General features: G+C 55.2%; 1 protein-coding gene across 2 annotated transcripts; it reads right to left on the bottom strand.

Annotated features, from left to right (window-relative positions):
• Positions 1–12758: 12758 nt before the first annotated feature.
• CLDN19 (claudin 19) lies at positions 12759–17907 on the bottom strand. 2 transcript variants are annotated; one of them, XM_038557659.1, is made up of 5 exons: positions 16921–17907; positions 15612–15776; positions 15412–15496; positions 13616–13768; positions 12759–12899 (listed from the first exon to the last, which is right to left on the bottom strand). In XM_038557659.1, the coding sequence occupies exons 1-5, from the start codon at positions 17141–17143 to the stop codon at positions 12851–12853; spliced, it is 675 nt and encodes a 224-aa protein (XP_038413587.1). In that variant the 5' UTR covers positions 17144–17907; the 3' UTR covers positions 12759–12850. The 2 variants fall into 2 exon arrangements, with proteins under 2 accessions (XP_038413587.1, XP_038413588.1); XM_038557660.1 differs by lacking the exon at positions 16921–17907 and adding an exon at positions 16319–16793.
• Between the last annotated feature and the right edge of the window lie 2009 nt (positions 17908–19916).

Here is a 19916-nt window from a genome sequence, read left to right as displayed (position 1 = left end):
CTGTTTTGAGGGTGCTTGGTTGGATCAGTTGGTAGACATGTAGCTCTTGATCTTGGGGTTGTGAGTTCAAGCCCCAGGTTAGGTGTAGAGATTATGTAATAAAGGGTTTTTTTAAACTTGCTGTTTTATATTTGAGAGCATGGGCAGGCGGGGAGGGAAAGGGACAAGCCCACCGAGTGCAGAGCCCAACATGTGGCTTAATCAGCTCTTGGGAGGTTTTCATGTTAATGGCTATAGAGGCTTGTCAATTCATCTATTCAAATTAAGTTCAATAAAAAAGATTGAAAAAAATCTTACTTTGATGGATCTTAGAAAAGGGAAAAAGAGATGTTAGAGGTTTGGTGAAAGAAGCGTTGGGGCGCCTGGCTGCCTTAGCCGGTGGAATGTGCGACTCTTTGATCACGGATTGTGAGTTTGAGCCCCACTTTGGGTGAAGAAATTACTTAAAGACTTAGAAAAGAAAATGTAAAATAGTTGTCTTGGAGAATGGGAAAACAAATGCACCAGGGAAATAGAATTGCTAGAGAAGGTAGAGCACTGAATTTAACCAGAACTTTCCCAACTGAATTCAACAGAAGTGCCAAGGTATTAACAGTAGGTGCAAGGTTACAATTAACAGTGTTCCCAGCATCCTCTCCCCCCACCCCCCATCCCCAGACCCCCCAGGAATGGATTCTGATTAGCTAAAGCCAGTAACAGCAGAACATTCTAAGAAAAAAAGGAGGCAGCCAGGGTGGCTCAGCGGTTTAGCGCCGCCTTCAGCCCAGGGCATGACCCTGGAGACTTGTGATCCAGTCCCACGTCGGGCTCCCTGCATGGAGCCTGCTTCTCCATCTGCCTGTGTCTGTCTCTCTCTTTCTCTCTGTGTGTCTCTAGCGAATAAATACATAAAATCTTTAAAAATTATCTGTGTAGAGTTGGTGAGTTCCGTGTAGACTTTGAGTAAAAGTATTTAAGGGAGCTGGAAGGTGAAGTGTGGTGTACCTATGCTGCTGTGCTTATGGAGGAGCACAGTTACTGGTAATGACAGTTTCTAGGTGATAGACCTGTGAGCAAGAGGAGGAGTAAGAAGTGAACATTACTGGAAGTGAAAATGTCAAAAAGACCATGCTGCTCAAAGGATATCTAGGTGTTGAAACTGCTGCAAGTGGTAGTAGATGTAATGTGCATGAGAAGATGGTGCTCGGGATTCTGGAGTTAAAAATCTTCAAGAACTATTGCTAGATAATGGCTTTAGTCTAGAAGCATAGGCTTCAAAGGTTGAGATTTTGAGGGCTTCTTCCAAAGGATGAAAGTGGTTTAGAAGTTGGCAGTGGTGTGATCTAGAGGAAACAGCCCACCACCAGGAGACCTACTGCTTCAGGTTTAGGGGGAAGGAAAGAAGCCACTGAAAGGACCCCCAGGGAAGCCAGTCTTAGAGGCCGAGTAAGAAAGTGAATGTAGAAGTTCTGAGAAGAGGCTGGGGACGGTTTGGGGAGGGAGCAAACGTGGGTCAGATTTGGAGGTTGGAGAGCTACAACTGCCAACTAGGCGAGGAGAAAGTAAACCAGGAAGGGTCACACAGGACAGGCTGGGACAGGCTTGGTGCCGAGGTTCTGCTAGTGGGGAAGGCTTAGTCTCTGACACTACTGGTGAGGCTGACCTGTGGCTGGGGAAAGTGAGTAGGAGCTGCCTCCCTCTGGTGCTACAGGTAGAGGAGGGCCTACATAAAGGCTACAAATAATAAAAGTAAGTAGATTGTTAGCTTGCTAGGGCAACTAGCTCTACCACCCTCTTGCGCTTTCTGTCTGGGCTGAGGAGCTGGTGATAGGGAACCCAGGTTATCTTCAAGTAGAATGATTTCTCATTTTCAAAATAATACCCTGGGCCCAAGAAAAAAGTTTGATCAGAAAAGAAGTGGTCAGGGCAGCCCCCGTAGCACATCGGTTTAGCACCACCTGCAGTCCAGGGTGTGATCCTGGAGTCCCGGGATCGCGTCCTACATCGGGCTCTCTGCATGGAGCCTCCTTCTCCCTCTGCCTATGTCTCTGCTTCTCTGTATTTCTCATGAATAAAATCTTTAAAAACAGAAAAAAAAAGTTTAAAAACAAAGAAAAAAAAAGTAAGAGTGCTTCTCTTCCCCAGGGTTTGCTGTACTCAATTGTTCTAGCCTGTCTGTATGTCAAGGATCAGCCGTAGGTGTAAAATGATGGGGAAGATGTTGAATAAAGATATAAAAAAGAGTACGTTGGAAACAAAACTGATTTTAGGATCTTGCAGTGATTGTCAGTTTTATTTATTTACATTTTTATATTTTTATTTTTCTTAAAGATTTTATTTATTCATGAGAGGCAGAGACACAGGCAGAGGGAGAAGCAGGCTCCATGCAAGGAACCCATTGTGGGACTGGATCCCAGCACCCCAGGATCACACCCTGAGCTGAAGGCAGACGCTCAGCCACTGAGCCACCCAGGTATCCCTGATTGTCAGTTTTATAGCAAGAGATGTGAGATGGCCCTGTCCAAGGAAACAACTGATACTAAAGGCCATTTTGGGGACACCTGGGTGGCTCAGCAGTTGAGCATCTGCCTCCAGCTCAGGGCATGATCCCGGGATCCGGGATCCAGTCCCTCACTGGGCTCCCTGCGAGGAGCCTGCTTCTCCCTCTGCCGGTGTCTCTGCCTCTCTCTCTCTCTGTCTCATGAATAAATAAATCTTAAAAAAAAAAAAAAAAAAGGCCATTTTGTGAGACTTTGTCATTTGTATATCATCATTTCCATTTCTATAAAAATGTCATATAACTTTATGTGCTCATTGGATAATTTTTGGAATGCATATTTAAATTTAAAACTTTAGGGACTCCTTCATGGCTTAGTCGATGGAGCGTGTGACTCTTGATCTTGGGGTCATGAGTTTGAGCCCCGTATTGGGTGTAGCGATTTCTAAAAAAGTTTAAAAAAGGAGGTGATAGAATTTTACACCAACTCTGGTTAATATTTTAATATTTAACATCTAATAAGTCTTGTTAATTTGCATCGGTCACGAATAATCACTTTCACAGAAGAAATAAAAAGTGTTCTACTATTAGTCATGAAGTTTAAATGTACTCTAAAATTAATATGATAGCTTTTGAAAAGATGACTCTTGGCGTCCATTTGTGGTAATGTTGGTCCAACTCTTCTGCTGATGACAGCCAGGAATATTAGATATTTTCTAAAATCTTTCTAAAAGCAACAAAACACCTGGGGTTCCCAGACTGGGTCCAGGCAAAGGATGGTAATGTAGAAAAGTGAACTACCTTTTCCCTGGATATACTTGTAAATCTGGAAGAGGCAACTAAGAGGCTGAGCACTGATCTGAAAGTGTGTTTGCTGATCTGAAAGAGGCAGCTATACAGTGCTGGAGGGAAGAACTTCTAAAGTCCAGCCCCACCAACTGTGGGGACCTTTGTAAACTACCTTATGCTTTAAGTTGGGGATCTTGAACGGTTGTACCACAGTAGCTAACTAAACCAACCCTCACACGGACTGCAACCTGTTTGGGGGTACATGGGGGCCCAGAAATCTCAAGTCCTGAACTTGGATAAAGGTGATCCAGAACAGCTAGTGCCCCCACGCATGAGCTAAAGCAAATAACCCTAGGCCTTCCTTCTACACATATTTTGCAGATGCCACCTCATGCACATAGTCAAAGATAAGTAGGTTTACAGGGAGACGAGTTACCATGACAGACAACATTGAAACAGACAATAATAAAAGGAGCCACAGGAACCCCAGATGCCAAAGATGACAGACACAGACTGCGAAGCAATTATATTTGCTGTTTATGGAGATTAAAGGAGAAACTTGGGCAGCCCTGGTGGCGCAGCGGTTTAGCGCCGCCTGCAGCCCAGGGCGTGATCCTGGAGACCCTGGATCAAGTTCCTCGTCAGGCTCTCTGCATGGAGCTTGCTTCTCCCTCTGCCTGTGTCTCTGCCTCTCTCTCTCTCTCTCTCTCTCTCTCTCTCCTCTCTCTCTCTGCATCTCTATGAAAAAATAAATAAATAAATAAAAAATAAAGGAGAAACTTGAAAATTTTTAGGTGTTATGAACTGAATTGTGTCGGTCTCCCACTCACATTCATATATTGAAGTCCTAACCTCCAATATCTCAAAATGTGACTATTTGTGTATCTCAGGTATTTAAAGAGGTAATAAAGGTTACATAAAGTCATTGAGGTAGGCCTTAATCCAATATGACTGGTATTCTTATGAATTTAGAGGGGGAAATTAGGACACAGACATCCACACAGCTGAGGGACCATTGAGGACACCAGAAGAAGACAGCCGTCTACAAACCCAGGAGAGAAGCCTCAAAATGAAACTGGCTCTGCTGACACTCAGATCTTGGACTTGCACCCTTTAGGAAGTGAGGAAGTACATTTCTGTTGTCCAAGCCACCCAGTGTGTGGTACTTTGTTATGGCAGCCCTAGCAAGCTAATAAAGAGGGGAACCAGGAACTGTATTTGACCCAGCAGATTTTTTTTAATTGACCAGGTGGGAATCTGAGAAGAGAAAAATATAATGCCTCAAAGAAATCAATGGGTAATATTTGGAAGCTGATTAAATATAACAAGGTCAAATTAGTTAACTGGGAGACAGTTGAAGGAAACCACTTATAATGAAGTACAGATAATTTAAAAAATGGAAAACAGAAGAAAAGCTAAGAGAGAATATGGTAAAATCAAACAGGCTATAACTGGAGCCACAGAAGAAAGGAAAGCAGATTGAAGAGAGAATGGCTCAGACTTACCCAGAACTGATTAGTGAGGAGACACTAAAAGAGTCAAGAAGCCCACAAACTTACATTAAAAAAAAAAAAAAATCTACATCTAAACACATCAATAATGTTACCACAATTTTTGAGAGGCAAAAGAAGAATTGGGAGGGGAATGATGACTTTGAAAGAAATGACATTAAAGCTGACATTTGATTTTGGAACAGAAAGAATGGTCGCCATATAAACAGTGGAATGATGCGCACCGGGGTGGCTCAGGGGTTGAGCACCTGCCTTCGGCCCAGGGTGTGATCCCGGGGTCCTGGGATCGAGTCCCTCCTTGGACTCCCTGCATGGAGCCTGCTTCTCCCTCTGCCTGTGTCTCTGCCTCCCTCTGTGTCTCATGAATAAATAAGTAAAATCTTAAAAAAAAAAAAAAAAAACCAGTGGAATGATACCTTCAGTGATCTCAAAGAAAATAATTGCCAACGTAGGACTCCTCCACACAGTAGGATACAAATGTGAAGAAAAGACAGATTGAGACAAAAATGGAGAGCACTGACAAGCAAGCAGCAGACTTGCACTAATGAGCAAAAGAAAATGATCCTATTGGAATATTAGGAGACACAAAAGCAATGGAAAGGCAAGAAATAAGCCCCACATAAAGGCTGCAACTGCTGAGGTGAGTAGAAGCAGGTGCTGCCTGTCACTAGTGGGAAGTAGGAAACCCTTTCAGGACCAGGATCTTGCACTGTCACAAAACAGAAGTTTGCTACCTGGTGAAAGGGCAGGAAACTCCCTGCCACCCAAGACCCACTACCAGGACATGCAAAGGTCAGATGCTATGTGGGGAGGACAGAGCCCGCCCCTGAGGCTCAGGTGCACAGGGGCCGTCTGCAACTAAGGCTGGAGGAGGACAGAGGAGAAAACTCTCCTGCCACCAACACAAGCCTCGCATCATAAATAATGGCAAGCTGCTGCTGGGGAAGGGGCAAGTGTTTGGAGAGGGATTCCCTCTGTGGTGCAGGCATCCATGGAGCGTTGAACGTTGAGGTACATGCAAACCCCCTGAATTCCAGGTCTCGGGCTGAGCACAAGGTAACAACCCCCCAACCATCAGAAATGAGATGCTTCGATGTACTTAACAAATGACACAGCCAGGATCCTGGGGGGCTTGCGGTTGAACATCTGCCTTTGGCCCAGGGCGTGGGATCCCGGGATCGAGTCCCTCCTCGGACTCCTTGCATGGAGCCTGCTTCTCCCTCTGCCTGTGTCTCTGCCTCTCTCTTTGTGTCTCTGCCTCTCTCTTTGTGTCTCTCATGAATAAACAAATATTTTTTTTAAAAAATGACACAGCAGAGGAAAGGATTCATGAGCTTGCTGACAGGTCAGTAGAAATTAACCCAACTGAAACAATAAACATGGAAACAATAAAACAGAGCAGAATATTTAAGCTGTACCACGATATCAGGCATGTAACGCAAGTGGCAGATGAAGATGATAAAAATATGACAGAAGAAGCATTTGAAAAAATAACAGCTGAAATTCTCCCCAAATCAATATAAGATAACAAACCACAGAACAAGGAAGCTCAGAACACCCCCAATGAGAATAAACACAAAGAAAGGAAAAACAAAAACCAAAAACATACCCAGGCACTTCATAGTCAAACTTCTGAAAACCAAGATGGAGAAAATCTGGGAAACAGCTGAGAGAAAACAAAGGAGCAACAACAAAATGAGTGACACAGGCTTTTCATTTAAAAATTATGTAAGCTGGGATCCCTGGGTGGCGCAGCGGTTTAGTGCCTGCCTTTGGCCCAGGGCGCGATCCTGGAGACCCGGGATCGAATCCCACGTCGGGCTCCCGGTGCATGGAGCCTGCTTCTCCCTCTGCCTGTGTCTCTGCCTCTCTCTCTCTCTCTCTGTGTGTGACTATCATAAAAAAAAAAAAATTAAAAAAAAATAAAAATTATGTAAGCTAAAAAAATAAATAAATAAAATAAAAATTATGTAAGCTAGAAGACACTAGGATGACATCTATAAAGTACCAAAAGGAGGAGAGTCAACTCAGAATTCTATACCCAGCGAAAACATCTTTTCAAAATGATAAAGGGAAAAAAATGATGAAGGGATGCCTGGGGGGCTCAGTGGTTGAGTGTCTGCCTTCAGCTCGGGTTGTGATCCCAGGATCCTGGGATCGAATCTCACATCACACTCCCCTTGAGGAGCCTGCTTCTCTCTCTCTCTCTCTCTCTCTCTCTCTCTCTCTCTGTCTCATGAACAAAATCTTAAAAAACAAAAACAACAACAACAACAAAAAAAACATGATGGTGCAATAAAGAGGAGTCCAAAGCTTTCCTCTCCGCTGCCGTCTTGGGAGGCATCTACATTTGCCCAGGGTTTCAAGTGCCTTCTAAGAAAATCAGCATCTCAGTATTCCAGCTTTCACTTAGACTTAAAAAACAAAACAAAACAAAACAACACTCTATCTTGAAATAATCCCAAACTTCAGAGAAAGGTAGCAAGAAGGGCTCCCCTCCAGTATGCCCTTCGCTTAGGTTGTCCAATTGCTATTGTACCGCAGGTATTGGCCTTATAACTCTTCATGTGTGAATCCATGTATATTTTTTTCTGATACCTCACTACCCTCTTAGAACTTCAGTATGTATTTCCTAAAATACAAGAACACTGTCTTACATGACTAGAGGAAACTATCAAATTCAGGAAATTCACTTTGAAATGGTACTACCCATCTAGACCACAGTCACCATTCAAATGTCACCGGTTGTCCCAAGTAGGTCTTCTGTTGGTCCAGGATCACTCACCACATTTAGTTGTAATATCTCTTCCATCTTGTCTGTCTTTTCTTGTCTTTCGTAACACGGGCGGTTTTGAAGAGTGCAGCTGGTTATTTTTTAGAATAACGTCCATTTGGATTGTCATGTCCTAAGTAGGTTCGGTTTGTGCGTACACTTTTAGCAGGAATATCACAGAAGTGATGCCGTATTCCGCCAGTGCATTATATCTGGGGGCACACAATCTTTTTTTAAAAATATTTTTATTTATTTATTCATGAGAGACACAGAATGAGAGAGAGAGGCAGAGACACAGGCAGAGGGAGAAACAGGCTGCATGCAGGGAGCCCGATGTGGGACTGGATCCTGGGACTCCAGGATTATGCCCTGGGCCAAAGGCAGGCGCTAAACCGCTGAGCCACCCAGGGATCCCACACAATCTTGACTGTCCTGTTGCTGGTGGTGTTAAACGCTTGTCACTTGAAGACATGTCTGCCGTGTTTCACCACCGTCAAGTTAAATATTTTATACTTGCTAGTTAATAAATTATATCAGTGGCCATTTTACTGTAGAGCTTTTTTCCTGCTCCCATCTATTTAAAATTATTTGTTTCAGGGACGCCTGGGTGGCTCAGTGGTTGAGCCTCTGCCTTTGGCTCAGGGTATGATCCCAGGGTCCCAGGATCAAGTCCTGCATTGAGCTCCCTGCATGGAGCCTGCTTCTCCCTCTTCTATATCTCTGCCTCTCTCTCTCTGTCTATCATGAATCAATAAATAAAATCTTAAAAAAGAACAACCCAAAGAACTTGTAAAAAAATTGTTTCAATCTGGACTAACAGATTCTTATTTTTAGTTGCTGAGTTAAAATCCATTCCTATCCTTACTTATTTTGATAAATTGTCCCAGATAAAGCATGTGGGAGTCTCTTTAATCTGGTTTCTACATCCTTGGGAACACGTCTCTGTTATTCCTTGAGCCCTTTCTTACTTTCTAGAACACTGAGATGCTCCAGGCTTATTATTTCCTTACCCCAGCCCTCAGATCAGCCATTTCTCCATGGAGCCCTGATACCTATTCATGGAGAATGGTAGTCAGAAATCAAGGTGCCCTCTCATTCCTGGGTTGTCATTGCTTCGAGGCTTTTCTAGAGGGTAGGGCTTGTAGATATATGTACGTATGTGTATCACACACATGTACGTACCCGTACACAACTATAGCTATTTCAACATTCATCTAAATATATTAAAGGCCAGGTGTCCGTGCAGATAGCTCCAACTCCAAACCAACACCACAGGATTTATTGGAGTCTTCCTGTTGCATCTTTGTGAATCTTCCCTCTGGTGATGGGAAGCCTGGCTCCCGTTATCTTCAGTATTTTACTTATTTGTTCAATCCTCCATACGTAACTCATCTTCCACCCTGGCGGCCAGGGAGGACTCAGTCTCGTGATCACCACGTGGGCCTCCATGTGGACGAAAGGGAGTACTTCTTAGAGTGTTGACCTGGTGGTTCGACAGCATCATACCAGCCCTTTCCTTTGTTGCCCCTTGACGAATTCTCTACCCTTTCCCCAGTATTTATAGTTGTTTTGAACAGGAGCATTGTCAAGAATAAAATTGCCTTGTAACGTGCTCATAAATTGAGCCAAATATTATTTTTATCCTCTCTATGAGGAGAAAAGGTCGGGAAGCGTGACTTTGGGTGGTCTGTTCTTTTCCAGTTTTGTCTGGATCAGGTTTAGCCATGGCTTCCTATAATCTTGCCAACTCTAGACGAAGTCACACACTGAACCGCTTTCTTTGTATCTGAAATTCAATCTTTTTTTTTTTTTTTTTTTTTTATGATAGTCACACACACACAGAGAGAGAGAGAGAGAGAGGCAGAGACACAGGCAGAGGGAGAAGCAGGCTCCATGCAGGGAGCCCGACGTGGGACTCGATCCCGGGTCTCCAGGATTGCGCCCTGGGCCAAAGGCAGGCGCTAAACCGCTGCACCACCCAGGGATCCCTGTATCTGGAATCCAAATGCCGGAGGAGGACAAGGCACCACACAGCTCTTCCCTCACGAGCCTAGATCAGCGTTTCCCAGACCCTGGCGTGTGCACAAATCACCCAGAGATCTCCTTAAAATGCCGAGCCCGTGTCACCTGGTGTGGGGTGGAGCCTGAGAGTCTGGGTTTCCACCAAGTTTCCAGGTGGCAGGAGACTCTAGAATGCTCGTCACCCAGGACCCCGTGGTCAGTGGGGTGGTTAAATGGCACGACCAGCAAAACTTACAAGCACTTTTAACTTTTTTTTTCATTTGCAAACCTACACACAAAGAGAATGGAGTGACTCCTTAAGTATCCCTGGCACCTGCCAAACTTCCCCTGTCCCTGTCCTTTTTGTTCTTAGGGTATTTTATTTTATTTATTTATTTTTAAAGATTTTATTTATTTATTCATAAGACACAGAGAGAGAGAGAGAGGCAGAGACACAGGCAGAGGGAGAAGCAGGCTCCGTGCAGGGAGCCCGACATGGGACTCGATCCCGGGTCTCCAGGGTCATGCCCTGGGCTGAAGGCGGCGCTAAACCGCTGAGCCACCCGGGCTGCCCTGTTCTTAGGGTATTTTAAAGCAAATCCAGCTATTCTCCCATTTCAGCGTGCACGTCTAACAGATAAGGATTTGAAAAGCCCCAAACAAACCACAGTGTCATTGCCCAAAATTCACAATACATGCAACACAAAAACCTAATTCCTGGACACCATCCAATCCTCCGTCCTTATCGGTGTTCTCAGGTGCAGGCACTGGACGGGTCCCCCGAGTGCCCCGAGGCTCCCTCGCTATGCCCAGCACCTTCTGTGGTCATTCTACTCGGGCTTTCGTCACTGGCTGAGAACACAGGCATTTTCCTCCCCAAACTGTATTTTACGGCCTGGCAGTTTCATTCTCCGGAGAGCTCTGTTAATAAACATCAGCCAAAGCTTTAGGATCGTGCCCTTTGACCCCCTTCCTGTGTCCCTGCCCAGTCCTCTGGCCCGGAGGCTGGGAAGGTAAACAGCTCGGGCAGGAGGCCTGGAAAGTTGGCCCTGCCGCTGGCTGCGCAGGTGACCTTGATGTAGATGAGTGGAACAGGTGGCTTCGAGAGCAGGCTTCCCAAACTCTCCCGGCCTTTTTTTTTTTTTTTTTTTTTTTTAAGGATTTTATTTATTTATTCATGAGAAACACAGAGAGAGGCAGAGACCAAGCAGAGGGAGAAGCAGGCTCCATGCAGGGAGCCCGAGGTGGGACTCGATCCCAGGACCCCAGGATCACACCCTGGGCTGAAGGCAGGTGCTCAATCCCTGGGCCCCCCAAGGATCCCAACTCTCCCGGCCTTAAAGTCCTCTAACTTTCCCAGGACACGTTCCGTGGCCAGGACCCCGCTCTGCGGGGGGTGAGCGTGCCGGGCTACGGGCGGCGAGCGGAGCCTCGGCCTCTCCCATCCCTGGTTTAGGTGGAGGGGCGTTGGTGTCGCAGGCCCAAGCTGGTCCCTGCAGCTGTCAGCCCCCTCCCGTCCGGCGCGGGGCCCCTCTCCTGCAGCCTCCCCCCAGGCTCGGGAGCACCCAGCGCAATCTCCCCCCGTGTTTTCCTACCCAGGCCCGGTGGACCCGGCACCTCGAGATGATGCACGCGGGGCCAACCGCTTCGTGCCCCGACGGCCAGGGCTGCCCAGCCCCCCACCTGGGACAGGAAGGCGTCCCGGAGCACCAGCAGACGTCGAGCCTCTGGGCCCCACGTCCCACCCGGCTCAGCGGGGTCCCCACAGGAGCCTCCCGACACCCTTTCAGGCTCCCAATGTGGCCGTGTCGGTCGGGGCTCTTTTGGCTCTAGGTGACACAAGTCTCGCTCGAGATCGTTTCAGCTGGATAGCCCGGGTGGCTCAGCGGTATAGCACCTGCCTTCAGCCCAGGGCGTGATCCTGGAGACCCGGGATCGAGTCCCACATCGGGCTCCCTGCATGGAGCCTGCTTCTCCCTCTGCCTATGTCTCTGCGTCTCTCTCTCTCTCTGTGTCTCTCATGAATAAATAACATCTTTAAAAAAAATCGTTTCAGCAAAAAGGTGGATAATTGGGGGGGCTCTTACAGGGAAGCCTGGTCTCAGGGAGACAGACCTTGCCCTCATCTTTCCCCGGCTCGCCCCTCCCCGGAGCTGCCCCTGTCCCTCCGCGACCCCCAGGGGGGCAAGAACTGTGGCCGCACAGCCCCACGCTGCAGGCCTCCGGGGTGCCCCCCTCGATGCCGGGCCCCCGCGGCCACTTCCGTCGTGATGTCCAGGGCAGCTCCTGGCCACCGGTTCCGGGTGACTTGAGAGCTCGTCCAGCGGCGAGGCCCGCTGCGCCCCGGCTCCGGCCCCGGGAACAGCCTCCTGCGGCTCTCACACTCGGGACTCGACGGGCGGGCCTGGGGGGCCCCGTGGGGGTCGGCACCCACCCTTGTGGCCAGAGGCTGGCCAGGCCGCGGGGAACAGCCACCCCCGAGGCGCCCCAGCTGCCAGGCCGGGGCCCTGCGCCCACAGTCCCACGGCTGCCCCCCCAACCCCGGGCCCCCGAGGGAGACTGTGTGTCGTCATCTCTGACTTCACCTCCCTTGGGGTGGGCGGGGCGGGGAGGCCGGGCTGCCTCCTCGGGGTCCAGTGACTTGGCGAGAGGCAGGTGTTGGAGGCAGCCAGGTGACGGTCGGATGGGAGACCAGAGGGTGCTCAGGGGCCTGGGAGGATGCTCGGGAGGGCGAGGCCCGAGGCGAGGGGCGGAGCTGACCGTCGTCTCTCTGAGGACGTCTCCCCCTTCTCTACTAAGGTGCTACCTGAACTCCAAGACCAAAAGCCCCTCCAGCTCGGACCGCACACTTTGGCATGTGGACAGGGCCCTGAGGCCGCCCCCCTACTCTGGATCCAGGACAGGGATGTCGTGGGACCTCGGCAGCTGGAGAGCAGGAAGGGGAAGAAGGGGAGCACCAGGGGGCTTGCAGCCTCGGGGCCCTCTCCTGGTCCCTTCTCACGCAATGAGCCCCCAGCGTCCCCGTGCCCCAGCTCTGGGGTAAGAGCCAGGCTAGGGACGCTCCTGGCGCCTGCCTGTGCCGGGTAAGTAAGCCACCCCGGAGGCCTGTCTCCCCACCTTTACCCCCAAAGAGCCCAGGGACCAGCTCCGACCTCCCCGAGCCAGGACCCACCGTAGCCATGCCAGGGACAGATCAAGTGACACCACACTTGGGGCTGGATGTTCGCTTCTCTTTCCAAAAAATACCAAACACGCAGGCTAGATGTGGCGGGGGACAGAGTCAGGGTGGGGGCCTGGACATTACACACCCAGGGGGCCCTTGGCGGAGGCGGACAATTTAACAACTGGTCTGAAAGTCAAAAGAGAGGAGAGCTGGTTAGTGGGGTGAGCAGCCCGTGGGGCGGGGGCTGTGGGGGGCAGGCCCAGGTGCAGGGCCTGGCCAGAGCCGTCAGACCCGGGCCCTCGCAGCAGCCCTACCGGGGCCCATTCCTGGGGGCGGGCGGGTCGCGTTCTGGCATAGCCGTGGGCGTCCAGGTGGTGCGGGGTGCAGGGGCAGGCCTGAGGCCTGGACTCGGGACCAGTGGGGCCAAGCTCCTGGTCTCCCTGCACCTGTTTGCTCGTGCGTAAGTGGGGACATTCACCACCCTGGCACTGCCCCCCTCGTGGGGTTGCCGTGAGGAGCCTGCCGGCCTGGGGAGGGCAACGGCTCTGGCCACCCGGGGCGTGGGGCACCAGGGTCCGTCTTCGTGGCTGTGTCCCCAGGGCCCGCGCACAGTAGCCACTTGTGCAGCCCAGCAGTGGGTGACTAAGCAGCCTCGTGGACGCGCCGGCTCCTGGACAGGAAACGTGCCCGGGCTGGACACGTGTGTGCACCACGGGCCGGGGCCCGCCTCCGGCCTCCCTCGGAGCGTCTGGGTGCGAGGCTCCGGGTGCAGGTGGGTGCCCACGTGGGGACAAGCCGCTCGGAGCCCTAACGGAGCTCGCGGGGCCGCCGTGCCCTCCTGGCCGTGCCCTCCCGGCCCTGCCCGGGGTGCCACGGGGCCGGCGGCTGGGGCTCAGACGTACTCTCGGGCAGCGGCTGATGGGCCCGGCCGGTAAGGCTGCGGGCTGCTGGCGGCGCGCTCAGGCTCGGGGCACGTGCAGCAGAGGAAGGAGCCCCCCAGCATGGCCAGGCCGGCCGATGCCCAGCCCACGAACAGGGCCGAGCCGAACTCGTACCTGCGGGTAGGGAAGTCGCCGTCAGAGGTGGCTGCAGGCCTGCCCTCCCCTGGCCCCCCTCTCCCCCTGCAGGCCTGCCCTCCCCCTGGTGCACCCCCCCCCCTGCAGGCCTGCCCTCCCCCTGGGCGCCCCCCCCTCGGGTTGGGTGACAGCCCCCCCCCTCCCCCGGAAGTCCCCTCTGGCTTCCACCCTGCACCCGGCCACCAGGGGGACCCAGGCCCAGGGCCCGCCCTGCGCAGATGGGGGGGGAGGGGGGGCCCTTCCTCATCCGGCCAGAGGAGGGGCCAGGTCCCACCGGGGAGGGGTGGAGAGGGTGGGGGGGTGGGGAGGCGATCCCTGCCAGCTTTCTCTGTCGCCCTGGCGCTCCCGACTCCCCACCTCGGCCACCGCCAGCCTGCACCCCTCCCTGCCTCGCCTCTGCAGCACCCCCGGGGCTCCCCGCCTCCGGGCCTTTGCTGGGCATCCCCCCTTCTGCACCGCCTACTCCTCGGCCTTCAGGGCCCACCCGTTCCCAGGGCCTGTCCCTGAGCACCCCACCCCCACCCCGTGCCTTCTGCCGACTCTTCCTGGGTGGCCGCTAAGCTCCCTGCTTGCCCGGCTTCCTAGGGAGCGCCTGGAGCGCGGAGAGCACCCGACTGGTCCCTGTCCCTGGGGGGCCCAGCACGGGGCCTGCACACCAGGTGCCTCCGGGAGTGTCCAAGGGACCAGGCGCCTGTCCCTGAGCTGAGCCGCCTCCTGCTTGGAGATCATCTTCTACAGCTGCCGCCCCAGGGAATGAGCACCTGGCCTGAGGCCTGAGGCCCGTCTCTTCCCTCGCCCCACCTCCACCTTCTCCAGGAAGCCCTCCTGACTGCGATGGCCCTGTGGTCTTGGTCTTTCCTCACTGTCGCTCCACCCCAGGGCCCAAGGTCAGCTGGGATGGCTGGGGCTGAGACCGTCCCCTTGTCTGCTCTGGCACAGCTGAAAGGAGGAGGGCAGCCAGGTGGGCCCAGGCTCTTCACCAAGCCCGTAGCGGGCCCTCACACCCTCAGCCTTACTAGTCCTGGCCCTTCCAGCAGCTAAATATCTCTGACCCCGCTCTGCACTGCCGGCCTCTGGCTCCAGACCTTTGCACCCCACTGCCTCATCCCCTCCCCACCATGCTGCACACCACGGCCAGGACCGCTGGCTGCCTTCCGGCCCAGGATGGGGCACCAAGTCTTCCTACGCTGTAAGGCCCACACACCTGCCCTTACCATTGGTTTCCATCTCCAGCCCAAAGTACCTGTTGCCTTGGGCAGGAGGCCCAGGGAGGGGTTTACTGAGCTCTCCGGGGCCCTGGCATTGTGCCGAGTCCTCCTTGCAACATCTCCCTGAGCCCTCACAACCTGGGTCCTGGGGTCCCACCTACGTTTGACAGGAACGTGCCTCTCACACAGCACACACAGAGCTGGGATCAAACCCAGATCCAGGTTACGGTGTCCTCCACGGGACTCTCGCCCCTTCGGAGGGTCCAGCCACACCCCGCCTGGCCCCCCACTCCCAGGAGCTTCTCAGTGACAGCACCTGCAGCTCACCCCCTGTTCCACCCTCCAAGCTGGGCAAAGGCAGGGGAGCGGGAGGCCCAGCATGCTCCCTGGTCCAAGCCGGGCGCCGGCACTCACCTGGCGTTGACAGGTGTGCTGGGGTTGAAGAACTCCTGTGTCACCAGGGTGGCATACCACGAAACGGCTGTCAGAGTGCAGAGGCCTAAGGACAAAGGAGGGCGAGTCTGCTCAGGCCCCCAGCTGACCGCTCCGGGCGGGTTTGGCTACCTGCCACCTGCCGTGGCCAAGACAGTGGAGAGGGAGCCAGGGACACTCACCTGCCAGCAGGAAGAGGACACCCCCAGAGATGGCGATGCGGCCCTTGGCGGTGGGGTTGCTGTCTCCAACCCGAGTGCACTTCATGCCGACCACACTGAGGACCATGGCCACAAAGCCCAGGAGCACGGCCACCACCATCAGGGCTCGCGCTGACTGGATGTGACCTGGGCAGGGCAGGAGGGACTGAGCGGGCGGTGGGAGAGGCGGGCGCATAGGAGCCCGGGATGAAGGGGCTCGGGCAGGAGCCAGCAGCTCCCCCTGGGCAGCCACCTGCAGCAGGTGTGAGGGGACAGTGAGGACAGGGTGGGGGGCTGCGCTTGGCCTCTAACCTCGCCCTTCACTCCCCCTGCAGCTTCCTCCAGGTGCGGTGTGACGGTGCGGGGTAGTGATCTCTCTGGTCAGCGCTGTCTGTCGGTGGGACTCTCTTTTGGGGCCGGCCCACCCCTCACCCACCCCTCCCAAGCAGCGGGATCAGTTCCTCCCAGGGCCTTTCAGATTCAGCAGGAGGGAGAGAGGGTGCCCATGGCCCAGCTCAGCCCAAGGGGGCTCTCGGGCAGGGACACCTTCATCAGCCATTCTGGCTCCTGGTCACCTTCCCCTCTGCCCTCTGAGTCATCCATGGCAGCCGTACACCTGTGCTCAGGTCAGTCCTGGGCCGTGGGCAGCTCAGGGGATCTGGGTGCCTGCAGGAGACCAGACGACCCACCTGCATGGGTGTCGTAGAGGAGGCTGGTGTGATAGCTGGTGGGGTCAGGCCTGCGCGGCCCTGGGCAGGGACACAGCTGCAGTGGTGCCGGCTTACAAGCCAACTTGTCACGTTCAAGTCCACACCCCGGGAGAAGGAGAGGGACCGACATGCCCAAGCACCTGTGTGCACAGGCACACGTGTGTGTGCACCCAAACGGAGGCCCGCTTGCCTAGGTGGCAGGCCCGGAGGTGCATGTGCACTGCACGGCGTGTCTGCACGCGGCTCTTCGGGAGGAGCCAGGCACCCCTCGACCCGGTCTAACCCTGCCACAGCCCTGTGAAGCCCTAGTGCTCCCCCCTCCGGCTGGGGGCCTGGGGACGTTAGAACAGGAAAGGGTTGGACTCCTTTAAGGTTCTCGCGGCAGAGCTGGGATCTGGACCCGTGGCTGCCAGAACCCCGAGCGCCCCCCTCCACGGGTGGGACCACCCATCTGGCCTTGGATGTTCAAAATGCATGAGGGGGGGGCCGGAGGGTGGAGCCCAGCGCAGGTGGCAGGCTGCGGGCAAGCTGGCCTGCCCCCCCCCAGCCCACCCTCCCAGCGCAGCCCGAGGGAGGCCTACCTTCCAGGGCGAGCAGGGAGTCATAGAGCTTGCACTGCACCTGCCCGGTGCTCTGGGAGGCGCAGGACATCCAGAGCCCCTCGTAGAGCCCCACGGCCGTGATGATGGCGTCACCCGCGTAGGAGGACTGCTTCCACTGCGGGAGGGCTGTGCTGGCGATGATGCCCACCCAGCCGCCCAGGGCCAGGAAGTAGCCCAGGAGCTGGAGGCCCGAGTTGGCCATGGCCCAGGGGAGGGGGCTGGAGGTCCCAGGGCTCAGGGCTGGGCCAGGGTCCCTGGGGGCGCTGGGGTCATGGCCAGGTGAGGGGAGCTGCTGGGTGGGCCGGAGGCTGAGAAGGAGCAGCTCAGCGGCGGCAGGCTCTGGGCTCTAGAATGCAGGGGGAGGCCAGGGGCTGGAAAGGCCAGGGGCCCGCCCACAGCAGCCGCCTAAGCCGGGGCAGGGTCCCCAGCAAAGCTCCTGCCAGCCCCCTGGGGGCGGGGGGCGGGGCCGTGGCCCAGGTTGGTGCCCTTGCCCCGCCTCCCGGGGATAGAGAGGGGAGGGCCTGGGAGGAGTGACCCTGCTTGCCCTCAGGGCCTTGCTGCCGGGGAACCCCCTTTAGAAACCTTGCGGGTGCATGGTTCTCATTCCTGCCCGAGCGCCCGCCCTGAGATGATGGACTTTGCTACTGCACGGCTGACCTGACCCTTGGGGTTTCCTGTCCTCTGACTGTAGGACAGAAAGGAAGTGGAATTCTCCTTTGCAGCAGGTAAGACTAGAGTTAGACATCAGGGAGAACTTTTTGGAGAGGGCTCTGAGGCCAGATGTGGAGAGACTGGGCTGGGTGTTGGGGAGAGGGAGGTCCGGGTTCTGGGGAGCCATATGTATCAAAAGCAGGGGAGGCCCAGCCAGGGAATATGCACCGTGGGGTCTCTGAGATCTGAGAGGGGCAGGAGAGAGACCTGGGGCTTGGCCGGGGAGGTGAGAGATTGCACTGACCCTCTGGCATCAGCCTGAAGGCAGGCAGACTGCTCAGCCCCTTAATCCCCTCGCTGCCCCCCCCCCCCCCCGCCCCCTCCTGGCTCCTGGCTCCTGGCTCCTGGCTCCGGAGTAGCCTGACGCGGAGCCTGAGCGGCCTCTGCACATTCCTAGGGTTCAGGCTGCCCCTCCTCCTGCCCTGCCCCCCCCCCCCCGCCCCCCAGCTCGCCCTCTGGAGCAGGGGAATATTTAACTCTCCTCCAGCTCATTAGCAATCCCCTCACGCTCAGTGCGCCCCGTGGGCTCCCCTCGCTGTGGGTGCAGGGGGAACGTCACAACCCCACTCCCATGCCCAGCGCCCACCTGCCTTCCCTGGACCGCACTGGGGGAAAGCAGGGTCTGCTGCCGACCCCCCGCCCCCGTCGGCGTCCTCCCCCCAGCCCGGCCCCCCTACTCGTCCCCAGCCTGCTCCCTGGCATTCTTCACGTGGCTATGCAAATGAGAGGGTGCCAGGCACTGTGCGGACAATGGCCACCCTGTGCACCCGCCCAGGGCGTGGGCCCCTGGTATGGCCTGCAGCTCCAGCCGCTGGGGGCGGGGTGGGCGCTGCTGGCCTGCAGGAAGGCCAGAGCCACGTGGGTCCACGTACACCTGCCTCCTGGGGCGGCCCGGGGGTCCCCGAACTCAAAGGGGGCCTAGGACAGTTGTAGACAGGCCAGCCCTGAGTTGGGATCCGGCTTTCACCCAGTTCCGAGGTCCCAAGATCAGGGGAGCAGGGGACCTTGCTGGAGCCCAGAGCGTGCCAGACTCCTGGGGACGCAGCGAGCACCCTCTCTGGGTCCTCAAGGGCCCCCTTGGCGCTGGGCGGCTCCCTCACCCATCAGGAGCCAGGCCGCGAGGAGACCCACCCCGGCCGAGGACGCAGATCTGTGCCAGCGCCACGTTCATCCCACAGCCTCCTTTCTGGGGAGGGCTGTGATGAAGGAGGGGGCTGAGAGCCAAAGGGTGGGGGAAGGAGCCACACGTAAGCTCACACCGCTGCCCCGGGGGGCGAAGTCTGGGGTGCTGAGGCCTTAGAGACGCCGGGATGCCTGTGCGCCCCTCCGTCCAGGGCATCCCTCCCTCCCGCTGGGGCCCCAGGGCCACTTCGTGGTGGGAATGAGGCTCCCGTCCCCTCTGAAGCCCTTCTGGGTAACCCTCTTTGCAATTTGAGGTTTCCAGTCGGTTCTGCAAGAATATCCTCTCCTACCCTGAGGGCCTTCCCTCCCCGCCCACGTTCCAAACAAAGCCTTTTGGAATTCAGATCATGCTCCTGGGTGGTTGGGGGGGGGGTGCCTTACACCCCCTGCGGGTCCCCTGCAGTCCAGTGACTCCCAGGCATGCAGGGAAAGCAGAACCGCTCAGGGTCCCAACCCCGCCCCATCAGGAGCTGGCTGGAAACCGCCGTGGGGTGCCTGCCACCTCCCCCCAGTGCTTTCACGTGTGGGTACAGGAAGCTTTGGGTTCTGAAGCCTTACCTGTGCCACTGAAAAGCTGTGTGACACCAGGCAGGTCCCTTCGCCCCTCTGAGCTAAAACAGGGATAACGGCACTGGCCCTGTCCGGTTCGGGAGGGAGTTACGGGGATCAGACAATGGGTGGAGCTGCTTTTGGGAAATATCCTATGCTTGAAGAAACAGGGCTGCCTAATGAGAGCTCTTCCCAAAGACTCCCTCCCGGGCCCACCGTCCTGGCCCTCTCCTCCCGGCTGTGGGCGCCTTGCCGCGGCTGGACACCCACGGGCCCCTCCTGCCCAGCAGTGCCTGGCACAGAGCCAGGCTTAGCAGCTACGCGTGCCCCATGGATGTGCCCCATGGACGGACTGGACTGGTGGGGAGCCGGTGCTTGTGCCTCCCTCCCAGCGAGATCCCGGAGCCGTTTCCCGGCCCCCTCCCACCGCCCCTTAGGGGGCTCTGACGGCCTGGTTGCCCTCCTGCAATGCTGGGGGCTCCGGCGGTCGTGCTGGTCTCACCCCGAACTCAGACTCTGACTCCCCCTCGGAA

The sequence above is a fragment of the Canis lupus genome, chromosome 15 (genome assembly GCF_011100685.1).
Source record: "Canis lupus familiaris isolate Mischka breed German Shepherd chromosome 15, alternate assembly UU_Cfam_GSD_1.0, whole genome shotgun sequence".
NCBI lineage: Eukaryota > Metazoa > Chordata > Mammalia > Carnivora > Canidae > Canis > Canis lupus.
The sequence above is the reverse complement of the archived record's forward strand: the minus strand, read 5'-3'. Positions and strand labels throughout refer to the sequence as shown.

What these genes read in the sequence shown, in the direction of transcription:
- CLDN19 (XM_038557659.1), bottom strand. Translation starts at nt 17,143, where the DNA reads ATGGCCAACTCGGGCCTCCAGCTCCTGGGCTACTTCCTGGCCCTGGGC. An exon ending in TGTCCTCTTCCTGCTGGCAG is followed by an intron (nt 15,497 to 15,611) that starts GTGAGTGTCCCT and finishes CTTTGTCCTTAG; the next exon opens with GCCTCTGCACTCTGACAGCC. An exon ending in AGCACACCTGTCAACGCCAG is followed by an intron (nt 13,769 to 15,411) that starts GTGAGTGCCGGC and finishes CCCTACCCGCAG; the next exon opens with GTACGAGTTCGGCTCGGCCC.